The 23,549-nt window shown below is 33.6% G+C and overlaps 2 protein-coding genes and 1 long non-coding RNA gene across 3 annotated transcripts in view; 1 reads left to right on the top strand and 2 right to left on the bottom strand.

The window, feature by feature from the left end:
* LOC127709118 (Ig-like and fibronectin type-III domain-containing protein 2) overlaps positions 1–23,549 on the bottom strand; it is a 240,951-nt gene that overhangs the window by 165,768 nt on the left and 51,634 nt on the right. The window contains exons 6-8 of the mRNA XM_052214467.1: positions 5,690–5,740; positions 5,012–5,146; positions 4,495–4,650 (exon numbers count right to left, since the gene is read on the bottom strand). Coding sequence (XP_052070427.1) covers positions 4,495–4,650; positions 5,012–5,146; positions 5,690–5,740 — 342 coding nt within the window. The remainder of the gene's footprint in view (positions 1–4,494; positions 4,651–5,011; positions 5,147–5,689; positions 5,741–23,549) is intronic.
* Positions 10,082–10,892, bottom strand: LOC127709160 (uncharacterized). Its single transcript, XR_007985523.1, has 2 exons — positions 10,577–10,892; positions 10,082–10,264 (listed from the first exon to the last, which is right to left on the bottom strand). It is a non-coding gene; the product is annotated as an uncharacterized LOC127709160 (long non-coding RNA).
* Positions 11,160–19,714, top strand: LOC127709136 (uncharacterized). The gene is made up of 2 exons (XM_052214499.1): positions 11,160–12,544; positions 16,756–19,714. The coding sequence occupies exons 1-2, from the start codon at positions 11,803–11,805 to the stop codon at positions 17,181–17,183; spliced, it is 1,170 nt and encodes a 389-aa protein (XP_052070459.1). The 5' UTR covers positions 11,160–11,802; the 3' UTR covers positions 17,184–19,714.

Here is a 23,549-nt window from a genome sequence, read left to right as displayed (position 1 = left end):
TGATCTGATTATTTTGTTAAGGTGAATGTCTTATTTGTAATAACTTTATATTCTGCCACTTGATTAGATATATACAGCTTTTACTGTAAATCCTTCCTTTACAACAGCATTCATTAACAGCTTTTACTGTAAATCCTTCCTTTTCAACAGAATTCATTAACTACAGTATCGTCACATATGACAAAAAAATAATGCATATTCCTAACTGGAAATCTTGATGTTGTACACTCTAATACAGGTTTTGTTTAAATAAATTTTATAAAATAATACACCAATTTTAAGAGTGCAGCAAAAACAAAATGTTTATTTCTATTACTGGTAACATATAAAGAAATGGAAACTGGTTATTGTAAGTTATTCTCTTTTTGGTAAAACACATGCTGATTACTCAAACAAAGAGACATGTTCATTTCTCTACAATTATCTCAAACTTCTCCACTTGCTACCAACTATAATAATCAAATTGCTTGGGAGCACAGAAGTGCAAAGATTGCTTTCATTTTGCAATTTTGTGAATTTTTATATAAAACTTGAATTGCATTTTGCTAGACAAGTTAAAAATTTTAGTTGGAGTTATCTTCCTTTTTTCATGATTGTACATTTGTGGTTGAACCTATTTCTATAACAGAGTCATACACCATGCATTACTTATGTAATTTTTAATAAAAAAGATTTTTTACTTGACAAGTATGGGAATTCAAATACACATCATATTGTAACTAAAATACCAAAGTATAACATATCAATAAATTGCATGACATTGACTGGATAGAATCTAAATAATGATCACTTCACTGCACTATTTTGTTTGAACTATCAAGTCAGTACCATAGGGTTTTGATGACATTTCATGCAATCTTTACCCAAAAACCCAAGCACAACCTTTCTATTTCACTGACAGCAACTGCAAGTCTGTCATATATATAATATATGCGCATGGACATAAGGATTTTTCACTATATACTATTAGTTACATGGTGTGTTAGTGACTTAATACGGTATATATGGGGTTAGTAAATTCCATATGGGGTGTGAGGGAAGCTCTAATCCCCATATGGAATTTACTGACCCCATATATATCGTATTAGGTCACTAGCACACCGTGTAACGAATTTATCTTACCGACTATCTTCACATGTGGTATTTTCACTAGCGACCTATCAAAGTGATTTTAAAGTCTTCAATACTTAGTATTAAGATCCTACTTCCATTTGTCTATACAGAAAACAAATGTCCACAATAACAACTTTTTAGCTTTAAATTTGTTTTATGAATTTATTTCAATCGTTCATTACATGTATCAATTTCTTCGTCTGTTGAAACCTTTCAGATTTCTTTTTTTGTTTTGAAAGGGAAGTAACTCCTTAATGCCAACAATAACAACTTGTTAGCTTTAATTATGTTTTATGAATTTACTTCAATCTTTCATCATCAATTTCTTCGTCTGTTGAAACCTTTCAGATTTTTCCTCAACACCGTGTTGTTTTTATAAAGAGTCGTGCCATCTTTTTTGTTTTGAAAGGGAAGTAACTCCTTACTAACCCCATATGGTAACTAACCATGTATGGTAACTAACCCTATCTTTTTTAGGACACCCTATATCAAGTATACATAGTCACCACGTGTAGTCCTTTAACCAATCATATCCCTATAAATCTATAGGAGGTAAGATAAATGTATTTATAAATACATATTAAAAAAAAACTGCTTCGCTGAGCGCAGCTAGATACGCCTGCAGAGGTCCAACCCTGAACAGTTGGGGCAAAAATAGACACAATATTCAAGCTTGATTCAGGTCTGAATTTGGATTGTAATTAAATATTTGACACATTATAGGTTTCTGACACAGAATAAATGTAGTCAAAGAACTTGAAATTGGTTATATGATTTGAATTTATATTCAATTGAAGATTTCTCGCTGTTGCACAATACTTAGTAAATCTGTTTTCAGACTATATACAAAGAATTAGCAAAATAAATTAATTAAATATTTGACATATTATAGGTTTCTGAATAAATGTAGTCAAAGAACTTGAAATTGGTTATATGAATTGAATTTATATTCAATTAAAGATTTCTTGCTGTTGTGCAATACTTAATAATTACATTAGATGTATGTTTCATTATAATACGTTATTCTGATTGGCTACACTGCAATCTCACGTTCTTCCTTAATCAACTTCATTACACAATAAAATTTATCATTCATGATGACACGAGGTCCCACAATAAAGTACACAGGTAAATTAAATAAAAACTTGATAAAAATCGTGTTTCATGATCCTAGCTAAAAAATGTAATTATAAGTATTGAATGTTTCTTTTTGTAATTTCATAGGGTTGTAAAAGCGTTGACTGTGCGCACATTTTTAGAATGAAGCGCTTCCGCTCTTCATACAAAATGTACTTCGGTCAACGCTTTTACTCCCCAATGAAGTTACAAAAAGAAGCATTCAATTCTTCAGTAAATCTGTTGTCAGACTATAAACAAATAAAGTTCAATTAATTCTCAATGTCATATTAGAAATTTATGAAAACTCGGAAACGTAAAATCTAAAATTTATAAAAATCAAAAGGGAGCTCATGTCAATAGATATAAACAATTCACCACAATTTCTTGCAAGTTGGTGAAAGCATTCTTGACTTAATGTCCGAAAACTGGAAACTCCCCCTTTTTTAATGAATAAAACCCAATAACTCGGAAACGTAAAATCTAAATTTTATAAAAAACGAAAGGAAGCTCACGTCAAAAGATATAAACAATTCACCAAAGTTTTATGCAAATTGGTTTAAGCATTTTTGAGTTAATGTCCGACATGTTGACGACGAATAGACAGACGGACAACGGTATACCATAATATGTCCCATAAACAGGCGTATAAAAAAAACCAATATCATGGGGTCATTTCTTGTCAGATTTTAATAAAAAAAAATGTGGATAGTGTCCACATGTGGACACAGATGATGCCCCCGCTTGCATATCATATAGTTATAAAGGGACATAACTGAAGAACAGTAAAAGTGACGCTACCCAAATTTGAACTTGATCTGAGTTTTGTGTGTAAGTCTCATAACATTTGGTTGAGGCTAACTTAAGTAGAGAACAGAAACTAAAAATTCAGCAATTTTTCTATTTATAAAGGGGCATAACTCAATAATGGTTAAAGTGACACTACCCAAATTCAACTTGATCTGTGTTTTATCAGTGGAAGTCAAAATTAAACATTGCATTGTATAAAGCATTGATTGTAGTTGATTCAACTATAATCATGGACAAAGGAAGATAACTCCAATTTTAAAAATAACTTGATATTTAGAAGAAACTAAATATTTTGCAATTTTTCCATTTATAAAGGGGCATAACTCTAGAACGGTTGAAGTGACACCACCAAAATTCAAACTTGATCTGTGTTATGTGATAATAAGCATTGTATATAAATAAGTTTCATAACATTTGGTTGAGGCAAACTTAAGTTAGAGGACGGAAACTAAAAATTTTGCAATTTTTCCATTTATAAAGGGGCATAACTCTAGAACGGTTAAAGTGACGCCACCAAAATTCAAACTTGATCTGTGTTTTGTGGTAATAAGCCTTGTGTATAAGTTTCATAATATTTGGTTGAGGCAAACTTAAGTTAGAGGCAGAAACTAAAAATTTTGCAATTTTTCCATTTATAAAGGGGCATAACTCTAGAACGGTTAAAGTGACGCCACCAAAATTCAAACTTGATCTGTGTTTTGTGGTAATAAGCCTTGTGTATAAGTTTCATAACATTTGGTTGAGGCAAACTTAAGTTAGAGAACGGAAACCAATTTCGGGACGTACGGTTATTTAGTTAAAGATTGTTAAAGTTTGTTATGAAGTGCTTTTATTTTTCTAAAGATTTGGACACAAGTTTTATTTATTGTCAGGAAATTTGCTGTATATTTCTACTAAAATAAAATTGTAAATAGTTTTCAGTGTGGGTTTACATCAGGAGTAAACAAAAACAACATATACCAAACAAAAAACAAAGAAAAATGAATTTTTTAAGATGTTTCCCCCACTGGCCTTCTTCAGTTTCTTTAATGTCATTCTTAACTACAAAGAAGATCTTTCACAATCATTAAGATGTTTTACATTTAGATACTTGGTAATGTTATGACGTCAAAATAATTAGATGTCACAGTCAAGGATTACAAAAAATATTTATGCCAGCCGAACATTTTTTTTTATTTCAATTTTAATCCTGGAAGACTTAACAATGATTGAAATAAAAATATAAAACTTCAGACTTTTGACTTTTGACATAAGCTGTTACATTGACAGTGCAAAATTTGAAATGTGCAACATCAGCGTACTAACATATGCTTTAGACTCTATATCCCCCGGCGATGGCATAAAAACTGTAGGTGAAAATACTTATGTCCATGCCCTGTATATGGTATTACAGTCAAAGTTTTGACCACCTTGAAATCTAGATGTTGGTGTCATATATTGATAAACATTAATTACTTTGGCCTTCCTCGTAACATTTTATAATATCCAATGTCTTATTCATACACTCCAGATGAGTATCTTCTAGGTTAGATGGAACCTTCCCCAAACAAAAATCCTGGCATATGTCTGGAAGACTTCTCCTCTTACAACATGGAGCATGGTTCTTGCCATCTAAAAATAAATCCCCACACAAAGCAGCTATTTAAAAGTCAACTAGAAAAAGGAAGAGCAAAAAGTTTAGAAGAGTCAAAGAACAAGAAACAATAACATACACAATAGTAAACCTAATGTTCCTTAACAATTTGAAAACAGGTTTTTAAGGTCCTATCATCTTTAACTATATCAATGAAATGCATATAATCTTAATGTTTTTCTATGTGATGGATAAGTTTGATACAGGAAAGTTGTCATTAAATGCTTTATATAAAACTGTATTTTAAAAAAAAATTGTGAAAATTTTTCAAGGTGATAAAGGTCATTTCAAAGTTCATACATTTATCAGATAACAAAATTGATAATATATTAAAATTACCAGATCCACATTTCAGAAGTTTAGGTAAATCTAGTGCACATGCAATCAATGGGTCAAAGTTGGCTGGTAATTCCTGCTGAAAGGGATCACAGACAGGCTGGCAGGCTGATGACACTCCCTCTCTGACACAACAATCTAAAATAAAAGTATCAAAGTCATTTTTGTACATTTCCATAGCATGCCCAAAGTCCTAGCTTTATTTCATACATTATTATAAAGAATCAATTTTATCATGTAGAATTTGTGTCTGCTGTTGACTTTAAAACAGATACTGCAAAGTTGCTTTAGATTGATTTTTGGTGTAGCAATATGATATGTACATTGAAATTTCCTCTCCTTTTGTTTTAAATATAAGTTGGAGGTTTGAGGACTCATATAACCCTCTGGCAAATAGAAATTTGTTGTGGTTGTTGTTTTTCCATCTATTTATAAATTTGTTCTTCACATCAGTCCATGATCATTAGTAATTTCTTCTGTGTCACAGATGATAGTAGATTTGTTCTATTTTCAAAGCCCCCCTCACATCCTCCTTTCCTTGTTTAGGACTTATTACTGAATGTAACTTTTTACCAGATTTTTTTGTGCAATTAGTGGAGCAGGAACTGCCTACCCTTCCTGAGCACCTGAATTTACCAACTAACTTTCGATTTTTTAATGCCTCCTTATTATCTAACATACCTGTAAAGTTATAACTATGTACAGCAGGTGGAGGTGGCAATGTTGGAGCTTCTGCAATTAAAAAAAAATTTGAAGTTTATTATAGACACTTTTTTCTTAATCACAGATGCAATTAAAGAACCTTTATGAGCACGCTCACATACCCCACGCCCCCACATTGTCACTGGACAACAAAATCTTACCAGATTCCTAAGTTCAAAGACTCATAACTCTGCAAAAGTCAACTGATAAAAATTTTCTTGTGGATATGCACATTTACATATTATGTCCTCATTAACTACAAAGTTTCATGAAATTTTGTAGTGTGGTTTCAGAGGAGTTACGATGACAAACTGTTGCAGTAGTATATTGAGGCCAATAAGTTCAAAGGGGCATAACTCCTAGAAAAAAAATTGAATCATAATTTCCTGTCGATATGCACATCTACATAGTATGTCCTTATTATCTACAAAGTTTCATTAAATTCTGTTGTGTGGTTCAGAGGAGGCAACACAGCAGATGCTTACACGCTACAACTCAACATTATCAAGTTGCAGACCAAATATTAAATCATTCCCTTTCATAGAAGCCAAGAAAACTTTGACAAAAATTTTCCTTGGACAAAGAGTGCTTTATTATTTCAAACTATCTGCAAACATAAAGTCGCTACACAGAAGATGTAAAAATTGCTTACTCACTACAACTCAACTTTATCAAGCTTCACACCAAATCATTTCCTTTCACAGAAGCCAAAAAAAAATTGACGAAATTTTCCTTGTACAATGAATTTTGTGAGCTAGTGTTGCTAACTTCTAAGTCATTTTGTCCCTGGTGGAGAGTTGTCTCATTGGCAATCATACCACATCTTCTTATTTTTACAGGTATATTTATTTTATTGTAACAAGCCTGTTTATTTCACCATGACATTTTGATATAACCTGCCACAACAAATTAACAAAACCTGCCACTATTACAGATAGTGGTAAGGGTTTAATTACTCTGCTAGAATAGTATTAAATCCTAAATCTAATTAGCTGCATTTCAAAAATTCAGTTCTGCAAGTATTCATAGTGGAAGTTCCAATGATATTTAGAAATGTTTCAAAAAAAATCCAAAGATACTATATGACACATAATTTTTAAAGACTCAGTTTTTCTTCATTATTTTAATAATTTGATTGTTTTCGGATTACAGAAATCACTTTAAGTAATCTATATATTCTTACAAACATATTTATTAGGCTTCAATATCATCCTGTCAATAGAAATTTTTATTCACTTAGGTGGCCTCAGTGGACGAGTGGTCTTCGTAGTTTCTTTACCATGTTCACTAGCCAGTCAACACTGAGGTGTGAGTTTGAACCTCGCTCTTGGCAGGTGTGTTTGACTTTGATTTTAATTGACAAGGATTGCTAGTTTTACAACCAAAGGTCAGTGGTTCTCTCCAGGTAAATACGGCTTCCTTCACCAATAAAAACTGGTTGCCATGATATAGCCAAGAGTGCTGAAAATTGTGTTAAACACCAACAATCAATCATTGATTTAAATAAAATGCTCCACTGGGCACAGCTTGATACAACCGCAGAGGTCGAACTCTGACAAGTTGGAGCAATAATGGAAACAAAATTTAAGCTTAAAACAGCTCTGAATTTGGATTGTGATTGAATATTTGACACAGCATAGGTTTGTGATGAAATCAAATATAACTTTAAATTAGGACCCTTTGAACCTCAATGTGGACCAATTTGATAACGGAGCCCAAAATCCAAAATCTAAATACATGGTTTGATTCAGCATTTCAAAGAACCCCATAAATTAAATTTTTGTTGAAATCTAACACAGTTTAATTTTGGACCCAGATTTGGATCAACTTGAAAACTGGGCCCAAAATAAAAAATCTAAAAACATGTTTATTAACAGACAATGTAAGCTTAATTTTTAAAGGAGTTTGTTTCATCAAAAAAAATTAAATGGGGAATGTGTCCATGGGACACAGATGATGCCCCAGCTTGCATATAACGTTATAAAGGGACATAACTCAAATTTGTACTTCATCTGAGTTTTGTGGTAATAAGCATTGTGTATAAGTTTCATAACATTTGGTTGAGGCAAACTAAAGTTGGAGAATGGAACGAAAAATTCAGCATTTTTACATTTGTAAAGGAAAATAACTCTAGAACGGTAAAAGTGAAGCCACCAAAATTCACACTTGATCTGTGTTTTGTGGTAAACAGCATTGGTCATAAGTTTCATAACGTTTGGTTGAGGCAAACTACAGTTAGAGAACGGAAACAAAAATTCAGCAATTTTTCCATTTGTAAAGGGGCATTACTCTAGAACGGTAAAAGTGGTGCCACCAACATTCAAACTTGATCTATGTTTTGTGGTAATAAGCATTGTGTAAAAGTTTCATAATATTTGGTTGAAGCAAACTAAAGTTAGAGAATGGAAATGCTGAATTTTTACATTTGTAAAGGAGCATAACTCTAAAAAAACTCTTAAAATAACACCAAAAAATTTCAAACTGGATCTGTGTTTTGTGGTAATCAGCATTGTGTATAAGATTCATAACATTTGGTTGAGGCAAACTGAAGTTAGAGAACGGAAACAAAAAATGTACAGACGGACAAAGGTAAAACTTAATGCCCTCTCCGCTACCGCAAGGGCATAAAAATATATATAGCATTCAGAAAATTAGTTTATACAGAATAACAAACAAACCTACCAAAAAATTCTTCAAACAATTTACCAAAGAAAAATAAAAATTCATTTTCAAAATATCATTTATCATTAATACAATGTCTTTAAAAAATCTATAAAACTTATCTGGAATTATCTTCAAAATATCAAATAATGAACAGTAAATTTCAAACTATATTTATACTGTCCTACAGAGCTTATCATCAACAACACTTAGGAAACTCAAAATTTTCAAATAAATCTGTCACTCCAATTATAATTGTGTAATCGATTTTACGATCATTTTTTATCATTATTGTAGATAAGAAAATATTCAAACATGTTAACAATCTTTAAATAGAACACAATGCATACGCAATTCTCACCACAATTAATATATCTGAAAAAGCAATCTATTTTAAACTATAACTCAACTATTAGTTGTGCAATAAATCTATAAATGTAAAGCGTAATTAACTATTTAATATCCCAACCCTCCTATTGTGGTGTGGAACCTTGTGCTAAAATTTCTTACACATCCATTCACTTATATAAAGTTATTGTCTGTGAACCAATTTATTTTCCATGAACCAGTCATGTAAACCACAAAAATAGTTCTCTAAAATTAGATATGATGTTATATTCATTTTCAACTATGACCCAACTTAAAATTTCTGTTAATTGTCCAATAGCATCTCTGAATTTAGATTCTAAGAAAATATGTAATAAAAGCATACTTTCTGACACAGAATGAATGTGGTATAAGTTCTTAAATAATTTTAAAATTAGACATTTACCAATTACGGTCCAATATTCAAATTTTAAATACATGGTTGGATTCACCATATCAAATAACCACATTCTTTCATTTTTTATCAAAATCAAACTAAGTTTTATTTTGGGTACTTTGGACCTTTATGGGGTCCAATTTGAAAATAAAAAGCTGCACCATGAGCGCATGATACGCCCATCGCTTTTTCCAAGAATAAAGTTCCATAACTCCTCAATGTCATATCAGAAATTTATAAAAAAAACTAAAAGGAGGTTATTTTAATAGATAAAATTCGTAAGGGTTCAGTGGAACCCAGTGTCTCGCCTACTTTTGCTGTTAGTCGCAGGCTCAACAAAAATGGGGATAAAAATTATTAAAAATTTTCCTCTAGATACCATCTTTTGATTGTAAGAAGTTCTGTTCAAGTTTGGTAAAAATCCAAGAAGGTTTATGAATCTTAATGAATGTTTTAAAAATTTTAACTGCAGACTGTACGTAATGTTAACTGGAATAAAACTAAGTCAATTTATAAGTAATATACGGAAAAACAGGAAATAAAATTTTTACAAAATTTCCTTCTAGATACTAGCTTTTGATCATAAACAAGCTTCTGTCCAAGTGTGTTACAAATCCAGGATAGTTTAAGAAAGTTATTAAAATTTGAATAACCCTGAACAGTTGGGGCAAGTATGGACACAACATTCAAGCTTGATAGAGCACTGAATTTGGATTGTGATTAAATATTTGACACAGCACAGGTTTCTGACACAGAATGAACGTGGTCTAAGAACTTAAAAATTTTTAATTTACATATTCAAACCATATCATTATTATTTGCTTTTATATATACATTTTTGTAAATCAGAAATAACCAATTTGAAATGGAAAATTTTAAAGAAAAAAAATCCCCCCCCAAATTTTTTGAAACCCCTTATGATTCATCACCCCCAAACTCAATCCCAGCCTTCCCTTTGTGGTATGGTACCTGCAGTACAATTTCAGAGAGATCCATACACTTGAACACAAGTTATTGTCTGGAAACTAGAAAAATGTTTGTTTTTTGGCCCCTTTTTGGCCCCAAATTCCTAAACGTTTAGGGCAATTACCCCTAAACTCAAACCCAGCTTTCCCTTTGTGATATGGAACCTTGTAGTACAATTTCATAAAGATCCATACACTTACACACAAGTTATTGTCCTGAAACTAGAAAAATGCTTGTTTTTTTGCCCCTAATTCCTACAATTTTGAAGCAATTACCCCCAAAATCAATCCCAGCCTTCCCTTTGTGGTATGGTACCTAGCAGTACAATTTCAGAGAGATCCATACACTTGAACACAAGTTATTGTCTGGAAACTAGAAAAATGCTTATTTTTGGCCCCTTTTTGGCCCCTTATTCCTAAACGTTTTGGGCAATTACCCCCAAACTCAATTCTAGCTTTCCCTTTGTGATATGGAACCTTGTAGTACAATTTCAGAAAGATCCATACACTTACACACAAGTTATTGTCATGAAACTAGAAAAATGCTTGTTTTTAGCCCCTTTTTTGGCCCCTAATTCCTAATATTTTGAGGCAATTACCCCCAAAATCAATCTTAGCATTCCCTGTGTGATATGGAACCTTGTGGTACAATGTCAGAGAGATCCATACACTAACATACAAGTTATGTCTGGAAGTTACAAAAATGCTTATTTTTGGCCCCTTTTTTGGCCCCTAATTCCTTAACTGTTGGTACCATAACCCCCAAAATCAATCCCAACCTTCCTTTTGAGGTATTGAACCTTATGGTAAAATTTCATAGAGATCCATTCACTTAAACTAAAGTTAGAGTGCGAAAACTAATGTGTCTTCGGACGACGACGACGACGCCAATGTCATCCCAATATACGACCACAAAATTTTTTTGGGGTCGTATAAAAACTTTAACCACAGATCTAGAGTGAATGTTATGTTAACTGGCAGAAAAACTAAGTCCATATATGAGTAAAATACGGATAAACAGGATTTTTTTTTGCAAAATTTTCTTCTGGATACTATCTTTTGATTATAAACAAGCTTCTGTCCAAGTTTGGAACAAATCTAGGTTGTAACTTATGCAGAGTATAAGTGTTGTTTATTCAGACGGGATGGTTTCTTCCATGAGATGGGGCAGTCGATTCCATTATAAGGTCAAAGGTCATGCCTAATTTGGTCTGTCTGATATCAGGGATTAGGTTCTCAGATTACAATTGCAGGCTGCCAGCTTCTCACTTTTGATTTTGCTGTTGAATACAAAGGACGTTTACTCTACAGGAATAAGTTTTCAATTTCATTTTACAGTTTTACTAATTACACTGATTTTCTGCTGTTAAACTCGAGACTTTATTGTGGAAGATTGTCTGTACTGGAAATCGGATTTATATAACTTTATTTTCATTCTCCTGCCTTGGAGACACAAGGTATTTTATACACGACTTTATTTCCTAAGTGTGATTACGATTATTCAGAAGAACTGTAGACAATTCTTTAAAACCTCATCGTAAATTAGTGATCTCGGACATAATATTCATTGCAGTTTAAATTCGTCTTTCCAATCACTTCTTGATATTCAATATTGGACTATTATTTCCCGAAATTTGAGAACTTGAATCAGTTTTATTTAACAGTTTCGTAATTTTACGGCTATAAAAACTTCAGTAAATAACATGGCTTCTTCAATCAGACGTAACCGTCGTTCAAGAAACAGACAACATCCATATAACAACGAAGAAAATGCAACACAAAGCTCGCAATGGGATATGGAAAATCCAGAAAATTGGACAGGTGCAAGATTTCGGGACGAATTACGGAAGTTAGGAATTAACATTCCAAAAAGCTGGTCTAAAATAGTACTTAAACAACTGTATCTAGACAACAAGGAGCGCCTATGCACTGACGAAATTCGAGAAGGTGCAACCGTCGCAGCGGATGACCATATTAGGCAACCGAGAGAAGTACTTCAAGACCCGCCCACAAATGAAAGAAGTTCCGCCCCATCACCGCGCATGGATAGTGTAACCGGAAACGACGTACGTGCGGACTCCAATGTAAACAATATGGCCGCTTTGTTTACATCAACAATGGTTAACACGTTTACACAGTGTATGGCAAGCATGCAACCATCCGTTTCCAACATTAGACCAACGCCGGATTCCTTTACCAAGACCTACGATCTAGCTAATTGGTACGAACAAAGAAACGCTTCTGATGTCCCGCTTATCCCTGTTTCTGGTACAACCCAAAGAACCGCCGCACATCTCAACTTCAGCTATAGTCCGTCGACAAGTGCCTTACCGTTTTCTCACCATACCAGTGCCGAAATGGATTCAACAAGAAATGGAGTGCGATCGGATTCTTTCACCAATGTTGATATTGTGTCGCCCAATATTCAAAGAAATATTATTGAGGGTACGGACATTAATCTCACTTCATTGCTAATATCCAATTACGAAAACCCTCAAGCACACAGTATCACTGCTGATGAAATAAAAGTTAATCTATCAAGCAAGCCTGACCCCCGTCTTAACAGGAACCTGAATATACAAGATTTTATCAAGGCCTTTGGCAAATATAAGCGAATCATGTGTGTGTCATATCCCGAAAGACGTGAAGAGCTTGATGCATATGAAGCAGATTTGATTCAGATCCATAAATTATATGGAGATAAATTTTAGGCAGTGTCTGCGCGTACCCGCATGCGGGTACGAATAGTCAAATTGCCATTCATAGCTACGCGTACCCACATCCGGTTTTATAATAAAATGCCATCGGATTGGGAATGAAACGTGAAATATATACGGAATTTGTCGCAATTAGTGAATAAATTGATTAAAACTACTTAGAATTTTTATAAATATTTATATATAGGTAAGTGAACAGTTTTTCTCAGTAAATAAATATTCTTAAAATGGAAGAGAGTGATATACACGTGGGGAAGACGAAAGAAGAGAATCATGCGAATGGATATGTATCAAATGTAAAAAAAACCTACACGATCAGGACTCTTTGGCCTGTGATTGTTGTTTGGACTGGCAACATTTGAAATGTGCAGGGTTGAAATATGTGCCAAAACAATCATATTGGATATGTAAATTTTGTTCCAAATCTTAATTAGTTTCATGAATCTTTTATAATTGGTTTTATAATTTGACATTATTACTTGCTTCTTTAATTTTTATATAGACACCCAAGCTTTAATTTTAGTCGTTTTAATAAGATATTTTAAAATTTCAGTTTTACTAAATTTTACTAAAAGATTATTTTTAAATCTCATATGGGTATTTTTCAAAATCAGTTAAATTTTATTCTTTAAATTTGCATTTACATTTTATAATAGTATGAATTTGAATGCATGTCGTTTCGTAACCTGGTCGTTTCGTACCTGGTCGATTCGATTCGTAACTACGTTGTTTTTTAACTGAGACGTTTCGTACCTGGTGTAATTATATATATATGGTTACAAAGTGTTAGTTTAAATTAATTAATTTAAATGAAAAAGTACTCGTCTTGTGATCGGTCACAGTTTCATCCGAAGACTGGAAAATTGGATGTTAAGAACGCAATCCGACTTATCAAGTTCTGTCGAAACAACTTTGAAGCTTCAAGGCCACGGTAGGCGGGAGAAAAGTACAGTCATTGAGACATTTTGATCTCCACATAGTGAAGAAATTTAAACCAGACTTTGTTTTCATACAGATTGGAGAGAATGACATCTGTGATAAATTATCTGCATCACACACAGCATCAGATATTGTACAACTCGCAAAAGATGTCAAGCGCTTAGGTGTTCCTTCTGTAGTTATAGGCTCCAACATCGTCAGACTAAAAACAAGAAACATGAAAGAAACAACTTATGATAGAAAAAAAAGAAGATAAATAAAGAACTAAGCAACATAAAGATGAGTGGTGTCAAGTATTGGAGACATCAAAGCACGTGGCAGAAGACTAAATACTTTGATAAAGACGGGGTACATCTAAATGATGATGGACAATTCAAATTCTTCTGTTCTATTCGCATGTGTGCAAAACTGTACTTGTAAAGTATAAATGTATGTGCAATCAATTACTTAATAAATAAATATAGATATATATATATACATCAATAAGTCTTTTTGTTATTTTTTACGTAACCTAGCTACTACTCATATTGTTATTATATATATTGTTATTATATATTGATTTAAGGTAACAAAACGTCTCAGGTACGAAACGACCTAGTAAGTTACGAATCGACTAGTTACGAAACGACCAGGTTACGAAACGACCTGCACCCGGTTATTATCATGTTCTACTATTACAGGGACTGTACAGTTTCATTTTCCATCAGTGTGCATTTAATTTGCAATGTTTATCATGTATCATTATCTAATAAATACTATTTGAAAATATTATTTTTCATACTCTTCACTCGTTCTACACGAAATCCCCATATTATCGATAATTCTCGTATATATTTCACGTTTCATTCCCGATCCGATGGCATTTTATTATAAAACCGGATGTGGGTACGCGTAGCCTATGAATGGCAATTTGACTATTCGTACCCGCATGCGGGTACGCGCAGACACTGCCTAAATTTTATACCTACCATAAGCTGTTCTCTGCAAAGGCAGCTACACTCCTAAGAGAGAAACACATCAAGGTTGATTGGAGTAAAAGAGACCGTGACATTCTTTCACTAGTTAGTGGGGGCATTAGAGTAAATGCCAGCAACTTATGTCATCAAGTTGATCATGCCACAGAATTTTGTGCATTGCAGTGTTCTGATCATCAGAGTATACATGTAGATAGCAACTTAGGTTACAACAGGTCAGTTAGACCAAACATGCCAAACAAGCTTGATAAACAAGGTCGTAGTAGAGTATTTTACGACGGCAAAGAAGTATGTAACAATTATAATAATGTCAGGGGTTGTTTCAGAACAACATGCAACCTTCTTCACGCTTGCTCAACTTGTAGATCTACAGGTCACCCCGCACCTACATGTACAGGTAATAGACAAAACCATCACAATTTTCATGTTCCTCAAAAATATTCACAAACATACAAAAATAACACTAGTAGCAAAGATGTTACTCAGACTAAACCTGATAACAAATCATGACTACATGTACATTTGGAAGATTATTCTATGAAAGCATCAACTATCAACATAGAAAAACTTGAGCATGAGCTGCTAAATCATCCAGATATAAATTTCAGATCATATTTGATAAATGGATTAAGAAATGGTTTCGATTCTATGGTAAAATACGATACATGGGATACCAAAGTATGCCAAAATAATTACTCGGCTAGGTCGCAATCTACAGTTGTTTCAGATTTTGTGTACGGGCCATTTCAACATAGTCCTTTTCCTCGTTTTAGAGTAAGCCCTCTAGGGGTAGCAACGGGGAAATATTCCGATAAGAAAAGATTAATTTTAGATTTGTCATCACCACACAATGATGAATGTATGAGTGTTAATGATATGATAGACAAAAGTGATTGTTCTATGTCTTATGTGAAAATAGATGATGCTATCCGCATCATTTCAAAATGTGGGAGAAAAGCAAGTCTATCCAAGTACGACATATCCGATGCGTTTAAAATTTGTCCTTACAAACCTACGCAGTGGCCACTGTTTTGTTTTAAGTGGAAATCTATGTATTATTTTTATGTTAGGCTCACCTTTGGATGCCGTTCCAGTCCTAAAATTTTTGACACTGTCTCCCAAGCAGTGTGTTATATTGCTGAGAAAAACTATAAGGTACAGCATATCCTGCATTTATTAGATGATTTTCTAACAATTGACCATCCCGACAAAGATGGAGAGAGGACAATGGCAATTATGATGACAATATTTAAACCGCTTAACATTCCCATTGCTAGTCATAAAACAGTTGGGCCTACTACTTGTTTAGAATATTTGGGTATCATACTAGACTCACAAAAAATGGAAACCAGATTACCTGATAATAAGGTGCAAAGGATATGCAATTTTATTCGCAAAATATTACACAAATCATCTTGTACAAAAAGAGAACTTTTACAGTTATTGGGACATTTAAATTTTGCTTCCAGGGTTATTTTACCTGGAAGGTCTTTTGTTTCTTATTTGATTAATTTGTCAACTACAGTTAAAGATTTGTCTGATTTCGTGCATTTAAGCACAGAATGTAGAACAGACTTGGATTTTTGGTTACGTTTTTTGTCAAACTGGAATGGCATTACTATGTTTCATGAAAATGAATTTACAAGTAGCTTTGATATGGAATTATTTACAGACGCTGCGTCAACAATAGGATTTGGGGGCTATTCAGGGGAAATTCTTTTATTCAACCTGGCCTTTGGATTTACCATCATTGACAAACAACCTTTCAATAGCTTTTTTAGAATTATATCCTATTGTTGTAGCAGCACTGTTTTGGGGGCCAGAGTGGTCTTGTAAAAGAATATTATTCTGGTGTGATAATGAGGCCACTGTAGCTATTGTGAAAAAGGGGAGATCAAAAACTCTAGAAATTATGAAATTGATGAGACAGCTGACTTGGTGTGCAGCTAAATATAATTTTTACTTTAGTGCAAAACATGTTCCAGGTTATAAAAACCAAATTTCGGATGCTTTGTCTCGTTTACAGATCACCCGTTTTCACAAGCTGGCCCCAAAAGCAGAACAGAGTCCATGCATAGTTCCAAGTGCATCAGAAGTAATGTGGCACTGAGTGAAACAGTTAGTAAATTATGGAATTATTCTATTTCTGAAGGGACAAAAGTGTCATATGAGACCGGTTATAATCATTTTTTAAAATTTTTGCTATTAAATGGTATAAGTGTCACTGACAGCAAGCCTCATTCAGTGTCAGAAGATCTATTGATATATTTTGCTACACATTGCTTTCAACATCTCAAACTACAGTACTCTACAATTAAACTATACATATGTGGAATTAGACATAGATGCTTGAAGGACAATATATGTTCTCCTTTCAATGATTCTAGTAACAATTTAGAGAGACTGTCCTTGTTTTTTAATTCTATTAAAAAGATTACAGAAACCGATCATTAAAGATCGCTTACCCATAACTTTTGATATCCTTCAACATTTATGTGTTAAGCTTAAAGAAGGAATTTTTTCACCTTTCATTGACCAGATGTTATATACTGCTTTTACAGTAGCTTTTTATGGTTTCTTACGCTGTGGCGAGTTTACAATTCGCAGGTCAAAATCATTTGATTGTAACAACAATTTATGTATATCTGATGCTTTGTTTTATTCTGACTATGTTATTTTACATTTAAAGCAGTCTAAGACTGACCCTTTCAGGATGGTTGTTGATATTCAACTTCACAAGCTAAATCATGATTGTTGTCCATTTAAAGCTTTACATGATTATTTGATTGTAAGGAAAACCATGTTTAAATTTCAAAATAATAGTGCTTTATTTATTGATGAATCAGGTAAAGCTCTAGAAAGAGAATTTTTCATCAGCAAGTTAAAGCATCTTTTGGGTATCTGTGGATATAATCCTCAGTCCTTTAACGGACATTCATTTCGAATTGGAGCTGCTACAACAGCTGGAAAATCTAATATTGAGGATCACTTAATTAAAACATTAGGTAGATGGAATTCTAATAGTTATTGTCGCTATATTAGAACTAGTAAAAATGTAATTAAAAAGGCACAACAAAAGTTATCATCATGATTCTTGTATCTATCCATTATGTCATATCCTGTGTAAAATAATTTTTGCTTTTATTCTTATTTTATACCATATAGTGTACATTTGCACATGTACAATACATACCTGTAGATATTAAACATTTGAGTATTTTAAATATCATGTATTTGTTTGTTTTATTTTAAAAACTGATTCATATGATTAAATACATATTTTATTATTTCTATCTTTCATTATCAGTGAAGTATTGAAGGTGTCCAAGGTGTTAAACTTTAAGTCCATCCCCTTACAACCACTTTCCTATTCAATTCCTTGGGGGTCACTCAGCTGTTTCACATCTGATCTTTGGACCATTAAGAAATTCACCACTGGTTAATTTCTCTTCTTATCCCCAAGTAATTAACTACTTTTCATCTCTCCACCGTCAATTCAACCCCTTTTCGTAGCACCCTGCTACGAGATGAAGCATTGCTTCATCCCCTTTTGGAACCCTCTGCGTTCCAGTTGATTGGCGGAGTGTCCATGTCCACGGGGCTTGGCTACCCACTATACCAAGTGTCGTCGACAGGGCCTGGAGCAAAATTTTCCCAGCTGAGATACTGACTCCCAAAGGGCAAACTTATATTATATAATAAAAGTGAAACTTTATCAAGCCTTTGTTATCAACAGCCTTATCAATTTGTCAAAGTACTTGCGTCAGGTTTAGTCATTTGTCTGGTTCTGGTTTTATATGGTCAGTAATTGTGGTTCTTCATCTTAAAGACAAGTTGAGAGACTGTAGCGTTTGGTCCCATGTTGTATATACATGTACATGTTTATGTTGAGTATAATTTGGCACCAGCTGTTCCAGGGTTAAAGAGCAACACTTGAAGAAACTATTATATAAGAGGATCTCCAAATTTAAGTTAGAGGTCTTGAGGTAATCATAAAGCACATTAGTATCCAGGATCACATACAATGTGTTAGGGGCGTCACTTGGCATTCGTTGTCTCCTATGTGCTTACATGTCATGTAGGTCTCAAGTCATCACTTGGCATCCGTCTATCAATATTACTTAAGCTGTCATTTTCCTCCAGGACGAAAGTATAAAATAGTATAAGAAAGTTATTAAAATTTGAAAAACTTTAACCACAGAGTGAATATTTGTGGACGCCGAGGACGGAATGTAGGATCCCTATGTCTCGCTTTAGGCTCGACAATAAACCAATCACCAAAGTTTCATGATAACTGCTCAAAGCACTTTTGAGATATTGTCAGAAAACAGGAAAATCACCCCTTTTTTAATGAATAAAATCCCATAACTCAGAAATGTAAAATCTGAAATTTATAAAAATCAAAAGGGAGCTTTTGTCAATAGATATAAACAATTCACCAAAGTTTCATTAATAATGCTCAAAGCATTTTTGAATTATTGTCTGAAAACTGGAATATCCCCCTTTTTTAATGAATAAAACCCCATAACTCGGAAACGTAAAATCAAAAATTAATGAAAATGGAAAGAAAGCTCACGTCAATAGATATGAACAATGCAACAAAGTTTTATGCAAATTGATTAAAGCATTTTTGAGTTATTTTGCAACACGTACGGACGGACAGGCAGACGGACAGACAGACAGACGGACGGAAAAGGGTATACCATAATTCGTTTAGTAAACTTGTGTAAAAAAACGGGCCCAAATTCAATAAAATGCTTTGCTGAGCGCAGCCTGATACGACCGCAGAGGTCGAACCCTGAACAGTTGGTACAAATTTGGACACAATATTCAAGCTTGATACTTTCTGAATTTGGATTGTGATCAAATTTTTGACATAATATAGATTTCGGACACAATATAAAAGTGGTCAATGATCTTACAAATCTATTGCGCAATACTGTGCAATTGAAGATTTCTTCTTGAAACTTTTCAAAAATTCAAAATTTGAAAAATTTTGAAAAAAAAAAATATGAATCCTCTAAAAAAATTGGAAACACCCCCCCCCCCCCCCTCCCAACTTTTTGAAACCCCCCTTGGAGCAATAACCCCAAAACTCGATCCCAGCCTTTCCTTTGTAGTATGGAACCTTGTAGTACAATTTTAGAGAGATCCATACACTTACACACAAGTTATTGTCTGGAAACTAGAAAAATGCTTGTTTTTGGCCCCTTTTTGACCCTAAATTCCAAAACTGTTGGCCCCATAACCCCTAAAATAAATCCCAACCTTCTACTTGTGGTATTAAACATTGTCGTACAATTTCAGAGCAATCGAAATACTTATACACAAGTTATTATCCTGAAACTAGAAAAATGCTTGTTTTGGGCCCCTAATTCTTAAACGGTTGGGACCATCATCCCCAAAATCAATCCCAACCTTCCTTTTGTGGTATTGAACCTTCTAAAAAAATTTCATAGAGATCCATTCACTTAAACTAAAGTTATTGTCCGGAAACCAATGTGTCTTCGGACAACGACACAGACGACAACATCATACCATTATATTATCCCAAAAAAACAAAGTTTAATTTTGGACCCAAATTTGGACCAACGTTGAAAACCAAGCACAAAATCAAAAAATCTAAAATACCGTTGGATTGACCATATCAAATAACACAAACTATTTAATTTTTGATGAAATCAAACAATGTTCAATTTTGGACCCCAGTTTGGACCATCTTGAATACTGTGCCCAAAATCAAATATCTAAATACCACTTAGATTCAGCATATCAAAGAACCCCAACCATTTTTTTTTTAAATCAAACAAAGTTTAATTTTGGACCCTTTGGACCTTAACATGCTTAATGTGGGCCGACCATGCCCCAAATCAAAAATCTAAATACACGCATAGATTCAGCATATCAAAGAACCAATCCATTTTTTTGTTCAAATCCAAAAAAGTTGTATTTTGGACCCTTTGGACCATAATGTGGACCAATTTGAAGACAGGCTTCAAAATTAAAAAAAACAATTAGATTCAGCATATCAAGGAACAAAAATAATTTCATTTTTAAAGAAACCAAACAAAGTTTAATTTTGGACCCTTTGGACCTTAATATGAATCATTTCAAAAACAGACCCTAAAATCCAAATATTAAATATCCAATTAGATTCAGCATATTAAAGACTCCCAAGAATTCAAGACTTTTGAACTAAACCCCATTGAAATTGCTAAAAAAATATGCAATTTATACAAAGTATTGGTTTTGGCCCCTTTAAACTAAAACCAATAGGGTCATAACACCTTGAGGCACAATTAAATAGCAATAAATAGACTTATACTCAAGTTATTGTCTAGAAAACAGAAAATCCTAGTTTTTTGGCCCCTTTTCAGCCTCTTATTATTAAACAGTTTGGACCATATGCATGACCCCTAAAATCAATCCCAACTTTCCTTTTGAAGTATGGAACCTTGTAGTAAAATTTCATAGAAATCCATACTCTTAATACACAAATTAGTGTCCTGAAACATGAAAAATGCTTGTTTTTGACCCCTTTTTTGGTCCTTAAATTACTAAACAGCTACAACAATAACCCCCCCCCCCCCCCCCAATAAATCCCAACCTTCCTATTGTGGAATGGAACCTTGTGCTTAAATTTAATACAGATCTATACAGTTATACTCAAGATATTGTCTGTGAACCAGACAAATAATTGTTTTTGTTAGGCTCTTTTTGGCCCCTAATTCCTAAACAGCTAATATAATAACCCCAAAAATAAACCCCAACCTTAATATTGTGGTATTGAACCTTGTGCTAAAATTGAATAGAAATCCATACACTTCTCAAGTTATTGCCTGCAAACCAGAACTAGAGGCTCTTAAGAGCCTGTGTCGCTCACCTTGGTCTATGTGCATATTAAACAAAGGACACAGATGGATTCATGACAAAATTGTGTTTTGGTGATGGTGATGTGTTTGTAGATCTTACTTTACTGAACATTCTTGCTCCTTACTATTATCTCTATCTATAATGAACTTGGCCCGGTAGTTACAGTGGAAAATACTTTGTAAAAATTTACAAAAATTTACAAAATTTATGAAAATTGTAAAAAATTGACTATAAAGGGCATTAACTCCTTAAGGGGTCAATTGACAATTTTGGTCATGTTGCCTTATTTGTAGATCTAACTTTGCTGTACATTATTGCCGTTTACAGTTTATCTCTATCTATAATAATATTCAAGATAATAACCAAAAGCTGCAAAATTTTCTTAAAATTACCAATTCAGGGGCAGCAACCCAACAACGTGTTGCCTGAAGGGTCTGAAAATTTCAGGGCAGATAGATCTTGACCTAATGAACAATTTTATCCTCATCAGATTTGTTCTAAATGCTTTGGTTTCAGAGATATGAGCCAAAAACTGCATTTTACCCCTATGTACTATTTTTTAGCCATGTCGGCCATCTTGGTTCGCAGGCGGGGTCATCGGACACAATTTTAAACTATATACCCTAATGATGATTGTGGACAAGTTTGGTTAAATTTGTCTCAGTAGTTTCAGAGGAGAAGATTTTTGTAAAAGATTACAAAAATTTACGAAAAATGGTTAAAAATTGACTATAATGGGCAATTACTCCTTAAGGGGTCAACTGACCATTTTGGTCATGTTGACTTATTTGTAGATCTTACTTTGCTGAACATTATTGCTGTTTACAGTTTATCTCTATCTATAATAATATTCAAGATAATAACCAAAAACGGAAAAATTTCCTTAAAATTACCAATTCAGGGGCAGCAACCCAACAACGGGTTGTCCCGATTCATCTGAAAATTTCAGGGCAGATAGATCTTGACCTGATAAACAATTTTACCCCATGTCAGATTTGCTCTAAATGCTTTGGTTTCAGAGATATAAGCCAAAATCTACATTTTACCCCTATGTTCTATTTTTAGCCATGGTGGCCATCTTGGTTGGTTGGCTGGGTCACCAGACACATTTTTTAAACTAGATACCCCAATGATGATTGTGGCCAAGTTTGGTCAAATTTGGCCCAGTAGTTTCAGAGGAGAAGATTTTTGTAAAAGTTTACGGACGACGGACGCAAAGTGATGAGAAAAGCTCACTTGACCTTTCAGGTCAGGTGAGCTAAAAATAGTTGTTTTCTGCCCCTTTTCGACCCCTAATTATTAAAAGGTATGGGCCATGACCCTCGAAAAATCATTCTCAACTTTCCTTTTGAAGTATGGAACCTTGTGGTCAAATTTCATAGAAATCTATACTCTTATACACCAATTATTGTCCTGAAACATGAAAAATGCTTGTTTTTGGCCCCTAATTCCTCAACAGCTATGACAATAACCCCCAAAATAAATCCCAACCTTCCTATTGTGTTATGGAACCTTGTGCTAAAATTTAATAGAGATCCATACACTTATACTCAAGTTATTGTCTGTGAACCTGACAAAAAAATTGTTTTTGTTAAACCCTTTTTTGGCCCCTAATTCCTAAACAGCTAAGACAATAACCCCAAAAATCAATCCCAACCAACCTATTGTGGTATGGAACCTTGTGCTCAAATTCAATAGAGATCCGTATACTCATACTCAAGTTATTGTCTGTGAACTTGACAAAAAATTGTTTTTGTTAGACCCTTTTTGGCCCCTAATTCCTAAACCGCTTTGACAATAACCCCCCAAAATTAATTCCAACCTTCCTATTGTGGTATGGAACCTTGTACTAAAATTTCTTGCACATCCATACACTATATAAATTAGACTGTTGGTTTTCCGTTTGAATGATTATCCACAAGGTTGCGTGTTGAAGACCGTACTTTG

The sequence above is a fragment of the Mytilus californianus genome, unplaced genomic scaffold, assembly GCF_021869535.1.
Source record: "Mytilus californianus isolate M0D057914Y unplaced genomic scaffold, xbMytCali1.0.p SCAF_7, whole genome shotgun sequence".
In the NCBI taxonomy this organism is placed as follows: Eukaryota; Metazoa; Mollusca; class Bivalvia; order Mytilida; family Mytilidae; genus Mytilus; species Mytilus californianus.
Note: the sequence above shows the minus strand (reverse complement) of the source record. Positions and strands in the feature narration are given on the sequence as shown.

Bases quoted from the DNA above. Each gene is read 5' to 3' on its own strand.
- LOC127709136 (XM_052214499.1), top strand. From the start codon at position 11,803: ATGGCTTCTTCAATCAGACGTAACCGTCGTTCAAGAAACAGACAACAT. The intron at 12,545-16,755 runs GTACGGACATTA...TCTCGTTTACAG, and splicing joins TCAAAGAAATATTATTGAGG to ATCACCCGTTTTCACAAGCT.